This window comes from Nomascus leucogenys, chromosome 11 (genome assembly GCF_006542625.1).
Source record: "Nomascus leucogenys isolate Asia chromosome 11, Asia_NLE_v1, whole genome shotgun sequence".
Classification (NCBI taxonomy): domain Eukaryota; kingdom Metazoa; phylum Chordata; class Mammalia; order Primates; family Hylobatidae; genus Nomascus; species Nomascus leucogenys.
In genome coordinates this window covers 17253380-17272613 of record NC_044391.1, presented here as the reverse complement: position 1 = coordinate 17272613, position 19234 = coordinate 17253380, and the positions used below count along the sequence as shown (strand labels likewise).

The 19234-nt window shown below is 38.8% G+C and overlaps 2 protein-coding genes across 4 annotated transcripts in view; one reads left to right on the top strand and one right to left on the bottom strand.

The window, feature by feature from the left end:
• GRM3 (glutamate metabotropic receptor 3) overlaps positions 1-19234 on the bottom strand; it is a 220543-nt gene that overhangs the window by 8441 nt on the left and 192868 nt on the right. For 2 of the 3 annotated variants that reach the window (XM_030822024.1, XM_003252323.4), the window contains exons 4-5: positions 17237-18303; positions 6294-6468 (exon numbers count right to left, since the gene is read on the bottom strand). In XM_030822024.1, the coding sequence (XP_030677884.1) occupies positions 6294-6468; positions 17237-18303 (1242 nt within the window). The remainder of the gene's footprint in view (positions 1-6293; positions 6469-17236; positions 18304-19234) is intronic. The other variant, XM_030822025.1, reaches the window with a different exon arrangement.
• The window catches only part of KIAA1324L (KIAA1324 like), a 229313-nt gene that overhangs the window by 202367 nt on the left and 7712 nt on the right, over positions 1-19234 (top strand). The window lies entirely within an intron of this gene.

Here is a 19234-nt window from a genome sequence, read left to right as displayed (position 1 = left end):
GAGATAAAGAGAGAATGATTTAAGGGATGGAAAAAAGCAGTTGTGAGACAAACACAATGACAGTGTTACACAGAAGAAAGGAGAGGTACTAAACATCAATTCTCTAATACATGTAGAGTTACCTATTGTAGCTAGAGACTCTATTCTTCCATTGACAATGACAAAGGGAGTAAAAAGGAATGGAATGAGAGTCTCAGGAATGCTGTAGACTTTCTTAACTTTTATTTTAGGTTTGAGGGTACATGTGAAGGTGTGTTACATAGGTAAAAGTGTGTCACAGGGGTTTGCTGTACAGATTTCAAGTGATGAAATAAGCCCGGTACCCAATAGTTATCTTTTCTGTGGACTTTTTTTTTTTTTTTTTTTTTTTTTTTTGCAGAAGGCGATGGAGTCTTGCTCTGTCTCCCAGGCTGGAGTGCAGTGGCACGATCTCGGCTCACTGCAGCCTCCACCTCCTGGGTTCAAGCAGTTCTCCTGTCTCACCCTCATGAGTAGCTGTGATTACAGCTGCACACCACCATGCCTGGCTAATTTTTGTATTTTTTTTTAGTAGAAATGGGGTTTTGCCATATTTGCCACGCTGGTCTTGAACTGCTGACCTCAGGTGATCCACCTGCCTCGGCCTTCCAAAGTGCTGGGACTACAGGTTTGAGTCACTGTGACTGGCCTCTTTTCTGTGAAATTTCTAAAGGGAAAAATAGATTAACATTTATCTGGTTTGGATGCTTTGGGTATATTCTCCATGAAAGCAGCTGGCTTGACTTGCTGAATACTCTAGTTCTTCCTGCACTGCCCATTGAAGATTTATGTGTATGATATACCTGTGGCAAGAAAGACCATCAATTCAGTTTGTATTACCAAATACCTTGCTAATTTTCCTGGCCAGGCTAGTACATAGTGTCATGTGGGGCTCCCTGAGCTTAGAGTACAGACACATGATGCTGTTTTTCGGGAGCTGAACTATAGAGAAGAAGCTTGGGCATTACGTGTTATGCTTTTATTTCATAAAGTCATATTCAGACTTCAACAATGGCTTGCCCCCTGCTAACTAGGCCATTGCCCCTTGCTAACTAGGCCAGAGTCTGGTCTCATGTGTTTGCTTTCTGTGGTTGTAGCTGTGTGGAAAATGATGCCACGACTCTAGAAGAGTGTTCACTTAATCTTTTTATACTACCACTTTCTTTTTATAATGTGAAAAAACTTCATGATAATAAGTAATGGTATTAATTGAACAGTTCACACATTACCACCTAGACAAGTGACTGTCTTGGCAGAGATAATCAATCTCCGTATGCCTACAGCTCCTTGGGGACCAAAATCTGGGCATCATTAGGTAGTTGAAGTTTCTTGGCTGATCTTCATGATAATGATGTACATACATCTGAATGATTACCATGAGCAAGAGACACATATCCTTATAGGACCAAGTCTGGGTACATAATAGCTCTGAAGACTATGGGGCACACTTCATTTTTCACCTTTCTCTCCCCAGTCTATGCTGATACAAAATCATGTTAGTGCCAAAATTCTCAGCTGCATAACTGCTATAGGGTTTTATGCTATGTAACTTCATGTGTACTTCCAGCTTGTCTCTTTAAATATTATGCAGTTCTACTTACATTCCCAACATATGTTATTGATTGGCTGTCCTTAGGAACCGGCTCTGGGAATCCCTTTTGCTTCTAGAGCAGAAGAGAATAAAAATGACCTCTTTTTCATCCATATACAAAGGATGTTTGCTTATGTGTGTGGGTGTGGGAGTAGAATTAAAAGTACGAGTTTAGGATTTCAAGGTCTCTGAGTTATACTGCCATTAGAAGAAGAATGCCCACTTTTAGTAAATGTTTTCTGAGTGGCCAGGTTCTTCTATGCTGGAAATGACTTCCCTGAAAGTTCCAGAGGGAGCCTGGGAAATCACTGCATGTGGATGTGGCCATTGGTATTATGAAGCAAAGGGTGGAAATTCAGAATGTCACTCCCTCTCTGAAACCCTGCTTCCTCTTTGATGGGCTAGAGAACCTCCCTGCAGTGACTGCACTGATATCAGTGGATGAAGTAGACAAGGATGGTTTGGGTAGAGGTTCTCAAAATATTTTCTTTGGACCACTTCTATTGAAACAGCTGGGGTGTCTGTTATAAACCAGATTTCTGGCCTTTGCTCCAGACCACATGAATTAGAATATCTATGGGTGGGACCAGGGCATCTCCATTTCAAAGGAGTTATTTTTCATATACAAATATCTTGGAATCATTGATCCATGGGTATTCTTAATGGAGAGAAGTTAAGGTTTCATTTATTTTTATTATTCTTACTTCTACTATATATAATTAATTAGGCACAACTTTAATTGTACTCTTTTGCACATAGCAATATGGAAAGCTTTTCAGGTTTCCAAGATGTTGTTAACCATGTTCATTCTTTAATGTCTGCTACTGAGTGTGGTCATGCTTTTCCAGTTTTGTGGAGCAACTGGTCAGCTTTAAAAATTCAATACCAATACTCTTTCTGCTATCAACCACCTTGGCTGCCATCAGGAGGCTCTCCTAGACTCCAAAGTAATGTGGTATTTCTCCTACTCTCTTGCCAGAGAATTAACTTGGAATTGATATGGCTGTACTTTCCAGTTGGGGTGACTTCTTGGTATTATACAGGATTGTGTCAAGTCACTGTAATTCTTGATAAGAGGCAGTAATGGATTAATTGGGGATTTGGAAAGTGTGGCATAATTAAAATGATCACAGACTCTTTGAGAGGTGGGGTCTATGCACTTCCCATTGAATCTGAGCTTTGATAAATAAGTATGGTACCAATTACGCTATACCAGTTTCCTGGCCAAGCCAGTTTCTACTTCCTTTTTTTATGGAACATGCTCATTAGGAGCCAACATGGACAGGCTTCCTGCCAAGATGCCAGGAATAAGAATGAAAGCATCATGGATCTTCCAGATCAGCTCAGTCTCTGCTTAAAACCATGGAATAACCTCAGCCTCATGGAGCAGATGAACCAAGCCCTGTCTGAATTCCTGACTTGTAAACTATAAGAGATAATCATATAAAGAGGATTGTTTTAAGCCTTTAGGTTATGGAGAAGTTTGTTATGCAGGAATAGATAAAGTGGAGGAAATGAGATAACTCTATTTCCATATTAGCTTACTCTCATCTCTACAGTGGGTTTTGTTTTTACCTCTGAAGAGAAAGTCAGAAAACCAGCAGCAATATGAACAATCACCCAATGAAATCAAGTGCTAACATTATACTCACTGGAAGAAGATAAATTATGTACAACCCAAGAAAAACATAATCTTTATCTAATGAACTCAGAGCAGCTTAAGGAATGTTCTTGATTTCTAAAGCAACATACTTCCAAGTATTTAGGAGGGAAATTGATACAAATTGAGCTGAATATACAATAGAGGAAACAGACACTAAGATATTAAATAATTGCTTCAATTCTTACCAAAGTGGGTCAGTAACATGTTCATACACAGAACTAAATTCCATAGACCACTGGCCTTTAAACATCTTTGATTGTGATCTATAGAAATAAATACATTTTACCCGGACCTGGTACACATATACATATAACTCTTCATGACTTACCTTTTATGCCTTACCTTTATTACATGTAATGCACTCTTAAGATTTTCTATTTTTTTCTTTTAAAAAGCACTGGCCAAAGATACTAAATTTCATGACCCAATAATGGCTTACAGTCTACAGTGTGAAAATCACTGTCCTAGACACCAAGCTTCATGGGGCCAGGGATTCTGTCCTATTCATTACTGTGTACACAGTGTTTAGAAATTTTTGGTGTGTAGTAGGTACTCAATAATTTAATGAATGAATAAATTTCTCGATATTAAATACTTCCAACTTATTAAAATGGGAAGGATTTTAATCGAAAGTCAGGAAATCCAGGGTCAACTCTTGACTCTTGTATCATTGTATATCCTTGAGAAGTAACTTCAGTTCTCAATTTTCTTACCTATAAAATAGAACTTGTGATATCTGGTACTCATGAGGATAAAATGAGTTCATGAATATAAAACTACTTTGAATAAAAGATGTAAAAATGCAAATAACAGGTGAATGTATCTGTTACTTATGCACGTTAAAATGCCAAGAGATGTTATATAAAATCTTCACTTTGTTACATGGTACTACTTCATTGATTTGTATTAATTAGGGAAATATTGCTAAAACAATGAGGTCTGAATTTAGACTTTTTTAAAAAAAAAGTTTATAATTTTATTAACAAAACATTCCAAAAATGTTGTTCAAACACCTGTCTTGAAGTACTAATTGGATCACTATCAGATTAGCATACTGAGTAATAGTTTAACAGGTCTGCTGTGGTTGCAGTACATTGTTTTTATGTAAATGGATATTTCTGAATTTCTAACAAGAGACTTGATTGGAGAAAGTGCCCTTGCTATCCCTTCTGGAATTTGTTAATTCCCAGCATATGCATTAGAAAATGCTGCCATTTCTAAATTACTGAGGTCTGGATATATGCAATTTTGAATAATGTCTATAGAAAACTTATGGCCTCTGCTAAATTGTTCTAATAACAGCAAAAGTTCTGAGCTAGCAATGAGACAATTTTGCTGGGATAACCTTCTTTTTATTCTCTCTGCAAAGCCTGCCCATGAGAACTTTCCCAGCTTGCTCTCTGGGAGAGGCTGCACGATACAGTGGTTAGGTGCACTGGCTTTGAAATCATAGGAACTGACTCTAAATTCTGGTTCTGCCATTTTTAAAGTGTGTGACCCTGGGTGAGTTTCTTTACCTTAAGGGGTTGGAGCATTGAATAAGACAGCACACACATGCACACATGTGTGTAAAGTATTTAGCATGGTGCCCAGCATATGAAAAATACTCAACAAATGAAAGTTCCTGTTACCTGTTGTTAATATTTTTATTAGTTATTAACAGTTCTCTCTGGTCTGGACGAGGTAGCTGTTAAGATTAGTCTGCTAAAAAGAGCTTTGTTTGCTCAAGAAATCAACATATTTCTCTAAGATCCATGGAAAACGATCTCACAGGCTTTCCCATGCCCTGAAGCTCAACTTTTGTGACACGTAGGAGTTTAGCTGGAAAGACAGGAACGTGCAGCCTATCCCTGAACACGTGCTCTCTGCCTGTCAGTCTTCCCTCAGTTTCCTGGGGGAAGGGCTGCCCCGTTAAATTCTGTACTTTGGTAGAGAAATTGGGGCACTAATGTGATTACTGACCCTGTGATGCTGAGCTATTTTGAAGTATCCTTTCTGATCAACTCGAGGCAAAATTGTGAAGCAGTCATTTGTCTCTGTCGCTTTCTGTCCTCCCTCCCCCTCTCATGGTTCCAGTTCTTTTCTTCCCCCTCATCCAGTGTCAGTGAATTGCTTCTACTTCATACCACAAGTTAGCTGAAAATGGCTTAAAAGGTTATCCCCTTCAGGTACATTTGTGCTTTAGAGAACTCTAAAGAATTAAATCAATGATTCTCCAAAGATAGTGTTTCAGACATTTGCAGGCCAGTAGCAGAGAGAATTAGGGACTGGGAACTATCCTGGTATCCTTCAATTCACACTGCCTTCTCAGCTGAGAAAACATTGTGTCATTGAAGTAGGAGGAAGATCTATTCCAGCATTTTCCAAGGTGTGTTCCACGGGATGTTAGTTTTACTGTGATAAAATATTTTTAAAAGTATTTTAACTTTTAACAAAGTTAAACAGGTTTTCTTGCATAGAGATTCTCAAAACCTATAACACACTCATGTTAAAGGAAATGCTGTAAACTTTCAAGGGGGAATTAGGAATGTAGCATTTTTCACTGTATTTTATTATCTTCCCCTTTTAATTTTTCATGAAGCTCCTTTGGCATCTGTGTGACATAGAATATACTTTATAAAACACCAATCTAGTCCAGTCCCCTATTTTAATTAGTAAAATGAGGCAGAAAGCAATAGAGTGACTTGTTTGAAGTTATCTATTAAATTGACTGCAGAACAGGCCTAGAGACCAGGTTATCTAACCCCACGACATGGTCAAACCCCTCAACATAGCTATGGATTTAATGTCTTTGTTCCCTGCTAGACTGTACGTACTGCTCAAACAGAAACTTTGACTTCTTTGCTCCTTACTGAATCCCCAGCACCTAGCACAATACCTGACTCACAGTGTTTAAATCCATACTTAGTAAAATTGAATTGAGATTGTTCATGGGGACAGACATGTGTTGCCTGTTCTTGGCAGGCTGGTCCTGACTACAGTGCCATGTATGAAGGAGTTAGTGCTGAGTTCCATACTTACACTGAGAGTATGTGGTCCCAGTTCCACTGACACTGAACCTGTTGAGGTGCAGTCTGTGTGTGACAACATTCTTCTGGGGTTGAAACAGGATAATGTGAACCTTGGGTGCAAACAAACAGCCCAAGACCACAAAGCCACTCAGGCTGACAGAGATGCACATGGTTGTCGTCTGCACCTACAAGAGAAGGTTGGCTAATAAGTGTCTGGCTGTACATTCAGTCAAATGGCCAACTAAAGAGAGTGCTGAAACAAGACCAAAGTGAAAAACCCAGAATAATTGACAGCTCTGTCCTTATTATAGCCAAATCAATACAGTAATTATATTGAATCTTCTATGTTTGGGGTAGTCTTGGAAATATTGCTTAGGATTTGTAAGCAAACACCATTTGTGTGGGGTGCTTCTGAATGCTTGCCAAGACTTCACATGGATTTACTTGTTTGTTTTCTTTATATTTTTATAAAGATATTTCTGTAAAGCCGCAGAAGGTGGAATCTTAAATAATCAAACATATTCAATGATGAAGTGGCCAGATTGCTGATGATTTCAGTCTATGAACTTGGCTTGTTTAAGGTTTAAGGTTATCATAAACAAATTTGTTTTTTGTTTTGTTTTGTTTTGTTTTTTTACATTTTTCTATCTCCCTTGCTTGCTGGAAGCTCTGCCTATCAGCTACTGGTTTCCTTATTCTTTGTTGGGGATCACTGTCAGTTTTCTTCTGTAGTACCTTTGCTTTTGCTTGTTGGCATCTCTCTGGAATTTTGATTCATCAGGTACTCACTGTTTAATCTTTATATTCTCTAGGCTTCTATACACCCATTCTTGACATTTTCACTTCTCCCTCTTTGTTTTCCCTGAAAGTTCCCCAGAACCAGGGTTTATCATGTCTTCTCAATCTCATCCCAGAGTAACTTTAGATTTTTTTCCTTTCCCCTTAGGCACATGCTATTATAAAGTAGCATAATTTCAAATGCCCTGAATGACTTTAGGCATCTATAAAATATTTCTGTAAAGTCTCTGACCTTCCTCTCTAATCAAGGAAAGCTGAAGACTGAACACATAACTGGAGAAGCCATATAATTTTAGAATGCTTCATTTTACTTTTGATTTTTTAAAAAAATTCAGCCTGCCCTGTGGCATAATTCTTTAGACCTTGCTTACTTTGAATCCTGAAAGCATAATCCATCCTCATCATTTTAAAGTTCTTGTCTCTCTTAACTAGTGCAGTGCTCTCCACCTTGGGGCCCCTACTTGCAGGCTCCTTTCTTGTCAACTTCTCAGAAAACAAGCTGCTATCTGATTCTGTGATTCAAAAGCCTTCACAAATCTGGGACAATTTGTTTTCTACGTATATGTATAATATGATGTTAGAATTGTCCTCTTTCTGCCTCAGTTCCTGTCTCTGACTCTGAAGCCAGTGTGAAGGATATCAGAGATCATAGGAGGGGGAGACAAATCGAAATTTGCAAAATTTCCAGGAAACCCTTTCTAAAAGCATTTCTATAACTCTTGAAACTACTCACACACTTTAAGACATTACAAGAAGAGGTGAGGAGAGGCTTTTAGGAGGAGGGGATCTTGGGCAAAGCTGTACTGTGATTTTTGTCTCCTCACTGAAAGCCTAGCAAGGAGTGCCTCAGTGTGGCCATTTACAAAAAGTCAGGTGTTTTTGCAGGAAGAGGATGCCCCGAATTGGGACCTGATTCCTGCCTTGGAAATCTAGAAGGTGAGGAAAAGGCTAGTTGCTCTACTGGCATTGCATAAAACTTGCTACTGTCTTGAGGTAGTCTTTGTTCTGAGAATTTATCAAAGCAAAGGCTATGTGAATGGTGTGCATGGACAAGATGGGCCACACAAAAGCCATTATGCATGGTCTTGGGCCTGTGTCTTGGCCTGGAGACCTTCACAGAAAGAGGCTTGGGGTAGGATAGCTGGATGCCCTGAGAATGAGCATGGAGCCACCAGAGACAAATCACAATAGAGAACTGCCAGCCAATTCACTCAAGGTCCTGCAGGGGAAAAGGCCAGAGGGTAACTTCTAAAGATCACATGAAAAATGAAAACACCCTCTAGTCATCTCCCAGGCCATCTGAAGGATGTGTCTTTCCATGTGTGGACTTAGGGATCATAAAGTCATCTAGCCACAAAGAACTGTCCTACTACTTCCTTATTACTCTTTAATCAGTGCTGAGAGGGAAGTAGCAACTGGTGGATTGGGGAACATAAGCACCAAGGAAGATGCCAACTACTGCAGGCTCTCAGCCTCAGACAGGCCAGACGTCAGGAGGAAATGAGATTGAATGTGAAGACACAGTTTTGATCATTACATAGGACTATATATTTTAATTTCTTAATAAAGACAATTTTCAATTGAAAATGATGGTAGTACCTTATGTTACCTAAAAGCGTATACATTCATGGGCCTACAAAGGTCATGAACGTTTTTTCTCATTGTGCTATCCCCAGCACCAGAATGGAGTCTCACATGTAGTGAACATTTGGTGTTTGAATATGTGCACAGGAATTTCCATCCCAAAGTGGGGGATTGTTACCCTTGCTAAATACTGAAGAGATAACGGAAGGAGCACTAAAGTTGCATTTTTATCATAGTTTTTGTGCACCATGTTTATTCAGTATACCTGTTATAAAGATGAAATACCTTTTATTTACTACAAAGCCCAAATATCAGTCTCATAGTTTCAGTTATCCAGTTCCTTCAGTAAGTCACACTATTAAAAGTCTGTTTTTATCTGTAATTCTGTGTTCTACCCTTTGAATACTACCAGCTCACGATGCTCTGTTTTCATCTTTGTCGAACTCGCAGCAATGCTTGACACAGTTAATCACTTCCTTCCTTTTGGATTCCTGGACACATCTTTCCCTCGGTGGTTGTTCTTTGTCTTAGTTATCTATTCTACTTGAACTTTAAGTGCTGGAGTTCCCCAGAGCTCAGTTGTGGACTCTTTTTCTTCACCATCCCATTGAGTTTCATGGCTTAAATATTGAGGATGTCCAAATCAATTATTACTGGTTTTGACCTATAATTTGGGCTTCTAGAATTAAATATTCAACTGCCACCATGACATATTCTTTTGGTAATGAAATAGGCATATCATAATAATGTAATCAAAATTTGGTCCCTTTCCCCAAGTGTCACTATTTGAGTAAGCGACACCAAATGCCACCCAGTGTGCAAGCCAAAGACCATCCTTGATTTTACCATTGCCCTTACACCTAGACATCCAGTCCAACAGCAAATTCTGTTGGGAAATTATTCTACATGAGCCTCTCATGTTATTTTGTGACCAAGGCTCTGACTGCCTTTGTTCCAGAACGTCTTTTCAAGGATTTTGTGTAGCAAAGAGCTTTAGAAGATAGAGACAGTGCCTACCTCTAGAATAAAGGGAAGCATACTATTCATTATAAAAGATTCAGGTTCCCTAGTCTCAGAGTTCCTCTCCTGTGATGTAACCCACTGGTACAGGGGTCATCTGGATTACTTTGTGTAGCCCTGTGAGAAGTGGCACTCAGGAAACCTGTGCAAATGCTGACACTCTGGCTACTGCTATTGCTGTGAGTCATAAAGTTCTTTTTGCTAGCATTTGTAAAACTGTGGTAGGCTAACTTGTTGCCTTGTAAGTATAGTAAAATCTCACTACAGTCTTTGACAATTTTGACAATGAGGAAGGAACGCCAACAGACACATAGCTTTTTCAGAAAGAAAATATGAGGGCTTCAAAGGTTGATTAACAGGATTTGAGGAAGTCCATGGGAATCAGTAGCAAACATGTTGACCAAATTGTGTGATTAACCAGGAATAAATAGTGTTCCACTTTATTGCCTGTTAAGGAGAAGGATTTGGAGATGTGGTCGAAGGTTGAGTAACAGGAAGTAGGTTCAAACACAGCTGCTAGACTGATGCCCTGGCTGTTGTTAACTCTTCTCTGGAGGGTAGAGTGGGGTGAATTTCCTCCCCATTTGGATTAAGATCCACTTGATTCTGATAACTAGTACTAACATTTGTCCTGGGTATGCAGCAAATTCCACTCTCTTTTACACAAAAATTGCAGAGACATGTACCTTCACTGAGCATTGAGAGAGAGACTTTCAGAGAAGGTAGAAGCCAGGTGAATCATTCGAACTTTGACTGGTTTCCTTGGGAGGTTGAGGCAACAGGGCACATATGCTTGTTAAGGAAGAATGGCAACAGCTGGGCCCTTGAAGGATTAATCCCCAGCTGTAGTCTCTTATTCCAAACTTAGATTCATTCCAAGATGACAATCAAAGGATTCAGAGTTTTGTTTTGTTTGTTTTTCAGTGGAACTTAGCTTTCTGGGAAGCTATAGATGAGGCACTGATTTGTATTTGGGCGCTTACTCACCTGGATTGGTTTACAGTGTTGACAAAGAATGAGAAAGGGATGCAAAGAAATCTAGACAAATTCCTACCATCAGCGACAGCTCTGGAAAACTTCCCCAACCCTTACGTTACAAGAAGGCACGACCCTAAGAGATATTATCATGATGAGAGAGAAAATGCTCTGTTAATTTTGTATCAAAAAAGAAGCAAAACACACTTGCTGTGTGAGTAAAGGCCAAATTAGTTAAGTGCACAAGCCATGAGTTCCAGCCAGAAAGCTATAGGCTCTGGCTTCTTACTCAATGGGTCATCAAAGTTGAAGCGAATAGTGACAGTAATGATGATCTTATTTCATAATTTAGTCTTTTAGCTGCACAAAAATATTGGACCTCATATGGTTGAGCCATAGGTAGCTGCTGAGTGCTTAAAACTGAAAACAAGTGTGTCTTATTTATTGGCAAGGAGCTGCTCTCTCACTGTGCTGCTCTACTCCCCTCCCCCCATCCTAATTTTAGCTGCTTTAAGGAAAGTATTACTTAAGGCTAGATTAAAATTTCCCTATCCTGAAGGGTGGGTGAAGTCCATACACACCAGACTAAGTATGCTGAGGAACTTCAGAGAGGGGAGGAACTCAAAATTTTATGCCTTGTTGGTGATAGACACCCAAATCACCATCCTAACCTATTAGGGGAAAGGCAGGGCTGGGGCTGGTGTGAAGCAAGTGAGGCACTTGCCTGAGATACAAATTTAAGGAGGCATCAAAAATGCATTAATCAAGACAATAATGCAATGTTTAAAAAATCAAAAATGCTAAGCCCATGATGAACACAATGTCAACATTTTAAATAAGGATAGGATCAATAACAGCACCATGCTGCTGTGTATTTGATCCTAAGGCAAAAAGAAAGTAACAACTGATCCTCTTTTGAGTACTGCTTATGCAGGTGTCCTAGCCCACTCTGCATTGCCTTGTAGAAATCAGGACGTGGCTGGGTGCGGTGGCTCTCGTCAGTAATCCCAGCACTTTGGGAGGCTGAGGCGGGAACATCACCTGAGGTCAGAAGTTTGAGACCAGCCTGGCCAGCATGGTGAAACCTTCTCTCTACTAAAAATACAAAAATTAGCCCAGTGTGGTGGCATGTGCCTGTAATCCCAGATATTTGGGAGATTGAGGCAGGAGAATTGCTTGAATCCAGGAGGCAGAGGTTGCCTGAACCCAAGATCATGCCATTGCCCTCTAGCTTGGGCGACAAGAGCAAAACTCCATGTATGAAAAAAAGAGAAATCAGGACTCAAGGAATCTACACAAGTGTTGATACTATGGCTACTGCTATGGCTATGAGTAACAAAGTTATTTGTTTCTGAATCAGGAGTCTCATGTCTTCTGACACAAAGATACTGAAACTGTGGCAGGCTAACCTGGTAGATTGCAACAGGGTAAAAACCTTTCACAGTTCTTGACAGGTTCTGCCTCTACTTCTAACCATCTCCATTGTTAACATCCTACTATGGGATGGTTCTGACCGCAGTACCCCCCTCAACTTCCTAACCAGTCTCCTCGTTTATGCCTTTTTGCCAGGTAGTAATAGAGTCTTTACAGCAGCCTGATTTTTTCTACTAAAATGTGAGATCATAAACTCCCCTGCTTAAAAATCTTTCAGTGATTTTCCTTTCCATATAGAATAAAATCTAAACTCTTTGCTATAGCTTATAAAGTCCTACATGATTTAACTCTCCTGCCTATTTCTCATATCAAATCGCTCTTCCATTTAGTCATTAAACTGTAGCCATATGCTTTTCTTTTCTAAGATATTTTTGTTTAAGAGTGTTTGAACTTGCTGTTTCATCTGCATAGCACATAGAATTCCAATGTCTGGCTGCCTCCCTTCAGTGGAATATTTTCTTCAGTGGAATATTATGAAATAGGTACCAGCAAAGTAGGGGTGACACAAATTTTTTTAAAGAATTTGAGATATATATTTTTGAATCTTCAAAATAGTCAACATGGGAACATAGGAATTTCTTTGTAAGTATTTGAACCTTGTCAAAATTCTAGAGCCAATTCCCAAGACTCTGCCTACTGTAGGTAAATTGTTTCATCTGCTCCAACCCCCAAAAGAACCTGGAGTCTTGACACTCCAAGTATGGTCCTTAGTCTAGTAGCATCTCCATTTCCTGGGAGCTTGCTGATATCGAGATTCTTGGTCCCCATCCTTTCTTACTGAATCAGAATCAATATTTCAACAAGATCCCCAGGTGATTTGCATGCACGTTAAAATTTGAGATAAGCTGCAGTAACCCACTTTTCAAGGTGATTTTTTAAAAATCTCATTACAGCATTCACTACTGAATGAGCCTGCATTTTCATTCATTCATTATTTATGCTCCACCTCCATCTTCACCTCATTCCCCACTGTAAGTTACAAAAGAGGAGAGACTTGCCTATGTTGATAACAGTATCTCCAAGGCCTATAATAAGTCCTCAAATATTTTTTTGGAAAACATGAACAAAACACTCAGTAATTACTATGAATGAATTCCTTTCTGGATAACTTTCCACTCAAACATGGCTGAATTTTTATTTACACAATTTAAGCTACATATTAGATCCCAATGACTCAGTGTTTGATTCTTAAACTATCTGAGAATGGTTAGTTGCGATACAGCAGGAGATGACTTGGATAGTTTCTCAAAAATCCTTTGAATTTTTTTTTCTGACTGAATTTCTTGCTTGCTCTGTATTGAATTCCTGTAAGAGTTTCAATTAGTCCTCCTTGATCTAGACTCTACCCTTTCAAATCCATCCTTCATATTATGGATACGTCTGTGGTACAGTACGAAGGGCATGGATTTGAATCAGAAAAACTACTATTTCTTAACTGTGCCACCTGGGAAGTTCATTATCCTCTGTTTACTCATCTTTCTAATGGATAATAAAATTTACTTCCAAATTTTATCAAAATGAAGATAAGTGAGCTCATGTACTTAAAGCATCTAGCAGAGTAAGTTGATGAGGAAGGTTTCTTTCCCTCTTGCCTTTCATCATGTCACTTTTTTGCCCAAGCAAATAACCAAAACAAAACAAACTCAAGATCTCAAAGCCCTTAAACATTATCTAAATGAACCAGCCCTGCCCCCGGCCCATTTTCGAACTGAGTAAGACTGATATGGCTTCCTTCTGGTTGGCTCATTCCTGTCTTGTCTCCAGAATATTCCCTATATTCTCTAAATACCTTAGTTGCATTTGCCCGCCAAGGTTACGGGGTAAAAATCCTGTCTTCAAGAAGTAATCCTGGAAAGATCATGATCTTACCCATATAACTCTTATGGAGCCCACAGGTATTTAGAGTTTATATCATCAATTTAATTATAAACTATTCTGTGTTTATAATTCTTGAATTCTTTCTTGTTTAATATCTTTCTTCCAGCTGAGATATAAACTTTGTGAAGACTGGAATCGTGCTTTATGTTTATTTATAACTCACAATGCGTGGCAAAGTACTGAGATATAAACCTTGTTGACTGATGCTCAAAATTTTTTCAGCTGCTCTTAAATTATTGCTGCTAATTCTGTCTGAACCACACGACTTTCCTCTGGGAAATTTTAAATCTCAGTATTGTTCTGGAATTTCTAGAGCAAGGGTCCCAAGTTCAAATGCTTACAGGGTCTATGAAAGTTCGTAAGTGAAAGGGACCAGGTGTGAGAATTCAGAGATCAGTGGGAGATACGGGCAACAGGAATAAGAGTGCTCTGTCTTCACGGGTGAGCACTACTCAGGTCCAGCTAATTGTTGAGTGTAGGAATTTGGGCTCACGTTTTTACTTTGTTAAGAAAAACCAAGAATCTGGATATGTATGTAAAGTTTCTCAAGTTTCTAACTTTGACAAGTATTTCAAAACAGTACAGGCCAAACTAGACATATTGGTAGGACAAGAAGAGCATGTGATTCATTAGAGCTGAGGTTTTTAATCCTGGCTGCAAATCAGAGTTACCTGGGAAGCTTTGAAAAATTCTGATGCCCAAGCCACAGGCCAGGCCAATTAAATCAGAATCTCTGGGGCTGTGTCCCAGGTATCAATATTTTTTTAATGCTACCCAGTTGATTCAATATGCAGCCAAATTTGAAAACCACTACATTGGAGGCTTCAGTCTACCTTTCTCATTTCTTCTGTAAACTTAAAATTGGCATTATTTGTGAGGCTTTAAATGATCTTAGCATCACTGGATACCTTAATTATCACGGACCTTAAAAAACTCTATTCCACAACCTCTGTACCATTTCATTTTCCTTATGACTTCTTCTATGTGGTGAAAGCTCTGGTGTCTTCAGCTAATTCCATTCAGTCAGTTGTTCTACTCTATCGCTATCATGTAAAGAAGAAAGTCATTTTTTGTGTGTCTTAGAAGTAAATGCGGCCGGGCGCGGTGGCTCACGCTTGTAATCCCAGCACTTTGGGAGGCTGAGTTGGGCGGATCACAAGGTCAGGAGATGGAGACCATGGTGAAACCCGTCTCTACTAAAAAAAAAAAAAAAATACAAAAAATTAGCCGGGCCTGGTGGCGGGCGCCTGTAGTCCCAGCTACTCCGAGAGGCTGAGGCAGGAGAATGGCGTGAACCCGGGAGGCGGAGCTTGTAGTGAGCCGAGATCGCGCCACTGCACTCCAGCCTGGGTGACAGAGTGAGACTCCGTCTCAAAAAAAAAAAAAAAAAAAAAAAAAGAAGTAAATGCTAATTCACTCAATAAAATTAAATTTTTATAATGTTATTTATGTTTATTCTCAGTAGTGTTTTCTGCTCTGTCATTTTTTTTCACCAGCTCTTTCGAGAATGAAGAGTTTCAAATCATTTGTCCAGCACAAAGTAATTAGTATTGTAACTATTTTGCAGTCCCAGTACTCCAAATCATGTCTGCTAAGAGTGGCTTCCTAAAAACTTAAAAAAAAAAAAATCCTGCAGATCTATGGGACTAGATGTATATCTAAAGACAAAAGATAGAGATGGGGCATTACAATACATTAACTATAGTTCTCCATGTTAATCCTCAAATTCTAACACTCCAACTCCCCTGTAGTTCATATACTCTGTTCTTTGACTTTGCCGATCCAGCTCTGATGTTTCCTCTTTTTAAAATTTTCCAAAATTTTTATAGCTAGTTTTGCCCCACAACATTGAACTTACCTTCTTCATCTTTGTTGTTCATCCCTTAATGTAGCCCATAGGTTTCAGTTACATGGTTGTGAATAATTTACAGCGACTAGATACAATATACTTTGCCAACATCTTGATTCCAAGCTTTAAACAGATTTGCCTTTTTTTTTTAACAAAAGTATTTATCTATTTTAATTGGCAAAGAACAATTGTATACATTTATGTACAACATGATGTTTTAAAATACGTATACATTGTGGAATGGGTAAATAGAGCTAATTAACATATGCATTACTTCACATACTTACCATTTTTTACGGTAAGAGCTCTTAAAAATTGACCCTCAATGATTTTCAAGAATACAATATAGTCACCATGTTATACAACAGACCTCTTGAATTATTCTTCCTATCTAACTGAAATTTTGTATCTACTCTGTCTTCTTTTTGGGCTGCAATTTTCTAGATTTTGGCGATGTAGGAATTGCTGGTAAACAGCAGATTTGAGGATTTTTAAAACCTATGGAGGCACTTCATTTTGTGAAATCATGGTGCAGCAAGTAAAACATTATGCTTCTGGAAAACCTTAATCTCTGACAATTTAAGAAACATAGAGAATAAAAAACAAATACCTCAAGAGAGAAACATTCTTATACTCATTGTGAGATACTGAAATCAGAATTATAAAATGCTACATTTTATGTAGCATTTTAACAGTTTGGAATATTATAATGGAATGATGAAGTTTCTTTCAAAAGAGCTGGTAATTGTAAGGGAGCCCAGAAATTTGAACTGTATATTACTAACACTCTATAGTTAATTAGGTTACCTGGATATGTACAGTAAAATTTTTAACTAGTTAAAGAAAAATATATATGTATATATAACTAAAGCTATAGAAAAGACATAGCAAACTAACATTGTATTTCAATCTGTTTTAGAGAAGTAATGAAGCATGAATGAAAGTTTCTATCTTTAAACTTATCCTGGCTTAATATTGCAAGTGTATTTTAATTTACAGATTGATCCATGGTAGCCAAGTCCTCCTACATCTAATTTAAAGTATTCTCAAATAGACTCACAATTAGATTCTTATTTTAAGTCTTATTCTATTGTCAGTCACTTTTTAAGTTTAATTAACATTATGTGTACGTGTATTACATTTTATCTCCCACTAGATTATAAATTGGGTAAATGACCATATCATTTATATTTCTCTTCCCCTCTGTGCCTAGCACAGTGCTCTGCATGTGGTAGGTACTAATTAAATGCTCTCTACATACATAATTAATTTTAACATTTAATATACAGGCTCATCATGGCATTTGAAATTACCCAACTTGTTGAGATGAAATAAAAGGAGTCTATTTTAAATACTACACAAGAAAAACTGGCAGGAGAAAGAACAAGAAAAATAAGAAACAATCAAAGACTTACTCTGTAGTCACTTGATGTCACATAAAATATAGGGAGGAAGGCCAACCAGATGATGCACGTGGTGTACATGGTAAAACCTATGAACTTAGCTTCGTTGAAATTTTCTGGGCACTTCCGCGTTTTGAAGGCGTACACAGTGCATAAGATCACCAGGATCACATCGTAGGTAAGAGAGATCAACATGCTGGAATCTTTGACATTGCATTTTAGGATGACTGTTTCCCGCTTCTCTGCAAGGGTATACCTCCTGGTGCCTGGGGCCTCCAGGATGAGCCACACAGACACCATCACAATTTGCACCAGGATCAGACCCAGGCAGATGAAAACCTGAGAACTGGGGCTGATGAATTTTGGCCTCTGAGCGCCATTCTTGACCCCATCGAAGATGCGGGCTATGCAGTTTGTCTTGGTCAGCAGGGCTGAGTAACAGATAGCGAAGGAACTCCCCAGCCCGAGTCGGCGCAATGCACAGATGACTGGTGATGGCTTGGCAATGAAGAAGAATGTCATGCAGTATGACAGGCCAACCCCAAACAATAAGATGTAGCAGAGTTCTCGGCCCGATGCTTTGACTAAGGGTGTGTTGTTGTGCTTGATAAAAACAGTTACAACCATGCATGTACACATAAAACCCAGACAGGCAATGGTGACTGGGCCAATGGCCCAGGCGTCTTCCCACCTGATGTAGTCCTCAGGAAGGTCATAGCATCCAGTTAGGTCTGCAGTGGGCCACTGCCCAGGCCCACAATCCACACAGGTAAACTCATCAGCCAGGTATTCGTAGGGTTCACAGGGGATGCAAATCCAGCAGCAGACATCCCCTGGTTGCATATTCTTCATTTCATTGGGGGCACAGGGGTCGCTGCACTGGGAAGTGGGGACTGAGTTCCGGGACCAGTGGATAGAGTCGACATCTAGCGATAAGGTTTCCGCCCAGTGACCAACTTTCAAGTAGGAATACTTTCCACCTACATTTTGGAAATTGAACACGTTGTATCGCCCCATTCCATCTCCAAAAGTGTCAAACTTGACTATGCTATCTGCATCTTTATTTGGGTTGAATGGAGCTGTGATATGTAAAGTGAAAGAAAAAGAAAAGAACACTTGTTTAGGTGTCTTATGTGTGATTAGTCAATTACTTTATGCCATACACTGAAATAACAGGAAATGGTGATTCCAGGGCTGAAATAATTTATCAGTTACCATTGAAAGTTACACTTCAAAAGCTACTAAAGTGCTCATGCATTCATACAGTCATTCACTTACCATTACTGAGTATCAAAGGGTGCCAAGTACCGGTGATAATCATGAATACAATACAATGCTTATTATGTAACGGGGGATTTACAAACATGTAGTCATATGTTTTATGGTGGGCATGTATTCCCTTCTTGAAAGACTTCATGATAAGAACTGGACAAAACATTGTGTCTCATTCTTATTACATATTTATTTATGTACAGCCAATAAAATGTTTCCCATCTTAAATATTTTCATGAAAATATAAAACAGGAAGAATTTTTCTCCTTCAAAATAAAGAACATTTTTTTATTACAGATGCATGATATGATTCTTTTCAATAGTTCAGATGATTCAGAAAGAAAAACATTTAAACTACCTATCATACTTCATCTCTAATAGTTTAATATTTTGGATATTAAATTTAATATTGACATTAATTCTGACTACATATATGCATGTGTCTATATACAGCATGCTCATATTCACACAAATACATACAACCTAGCTGTATGTAGAATCTAGGTAAGTAGACTTTGAAATTTCCTAAGTGAACAGGGTCAGTAGCACTCAGCCAAATGGGCCACCCTCAACCCTGTCTCTTTCTTACAGGATTCTGCAAGTCCCTAAGAGCAGAAGCTCTCTGAGCATACATGCTTCCTCTCGTCCAGCTGCTGTGCATCATGTCTGTCTTGCCAACATACACCACCCCTCTGATCACCCATTTCCATGCCACGTACTCTGTTCTACTACTGTGTG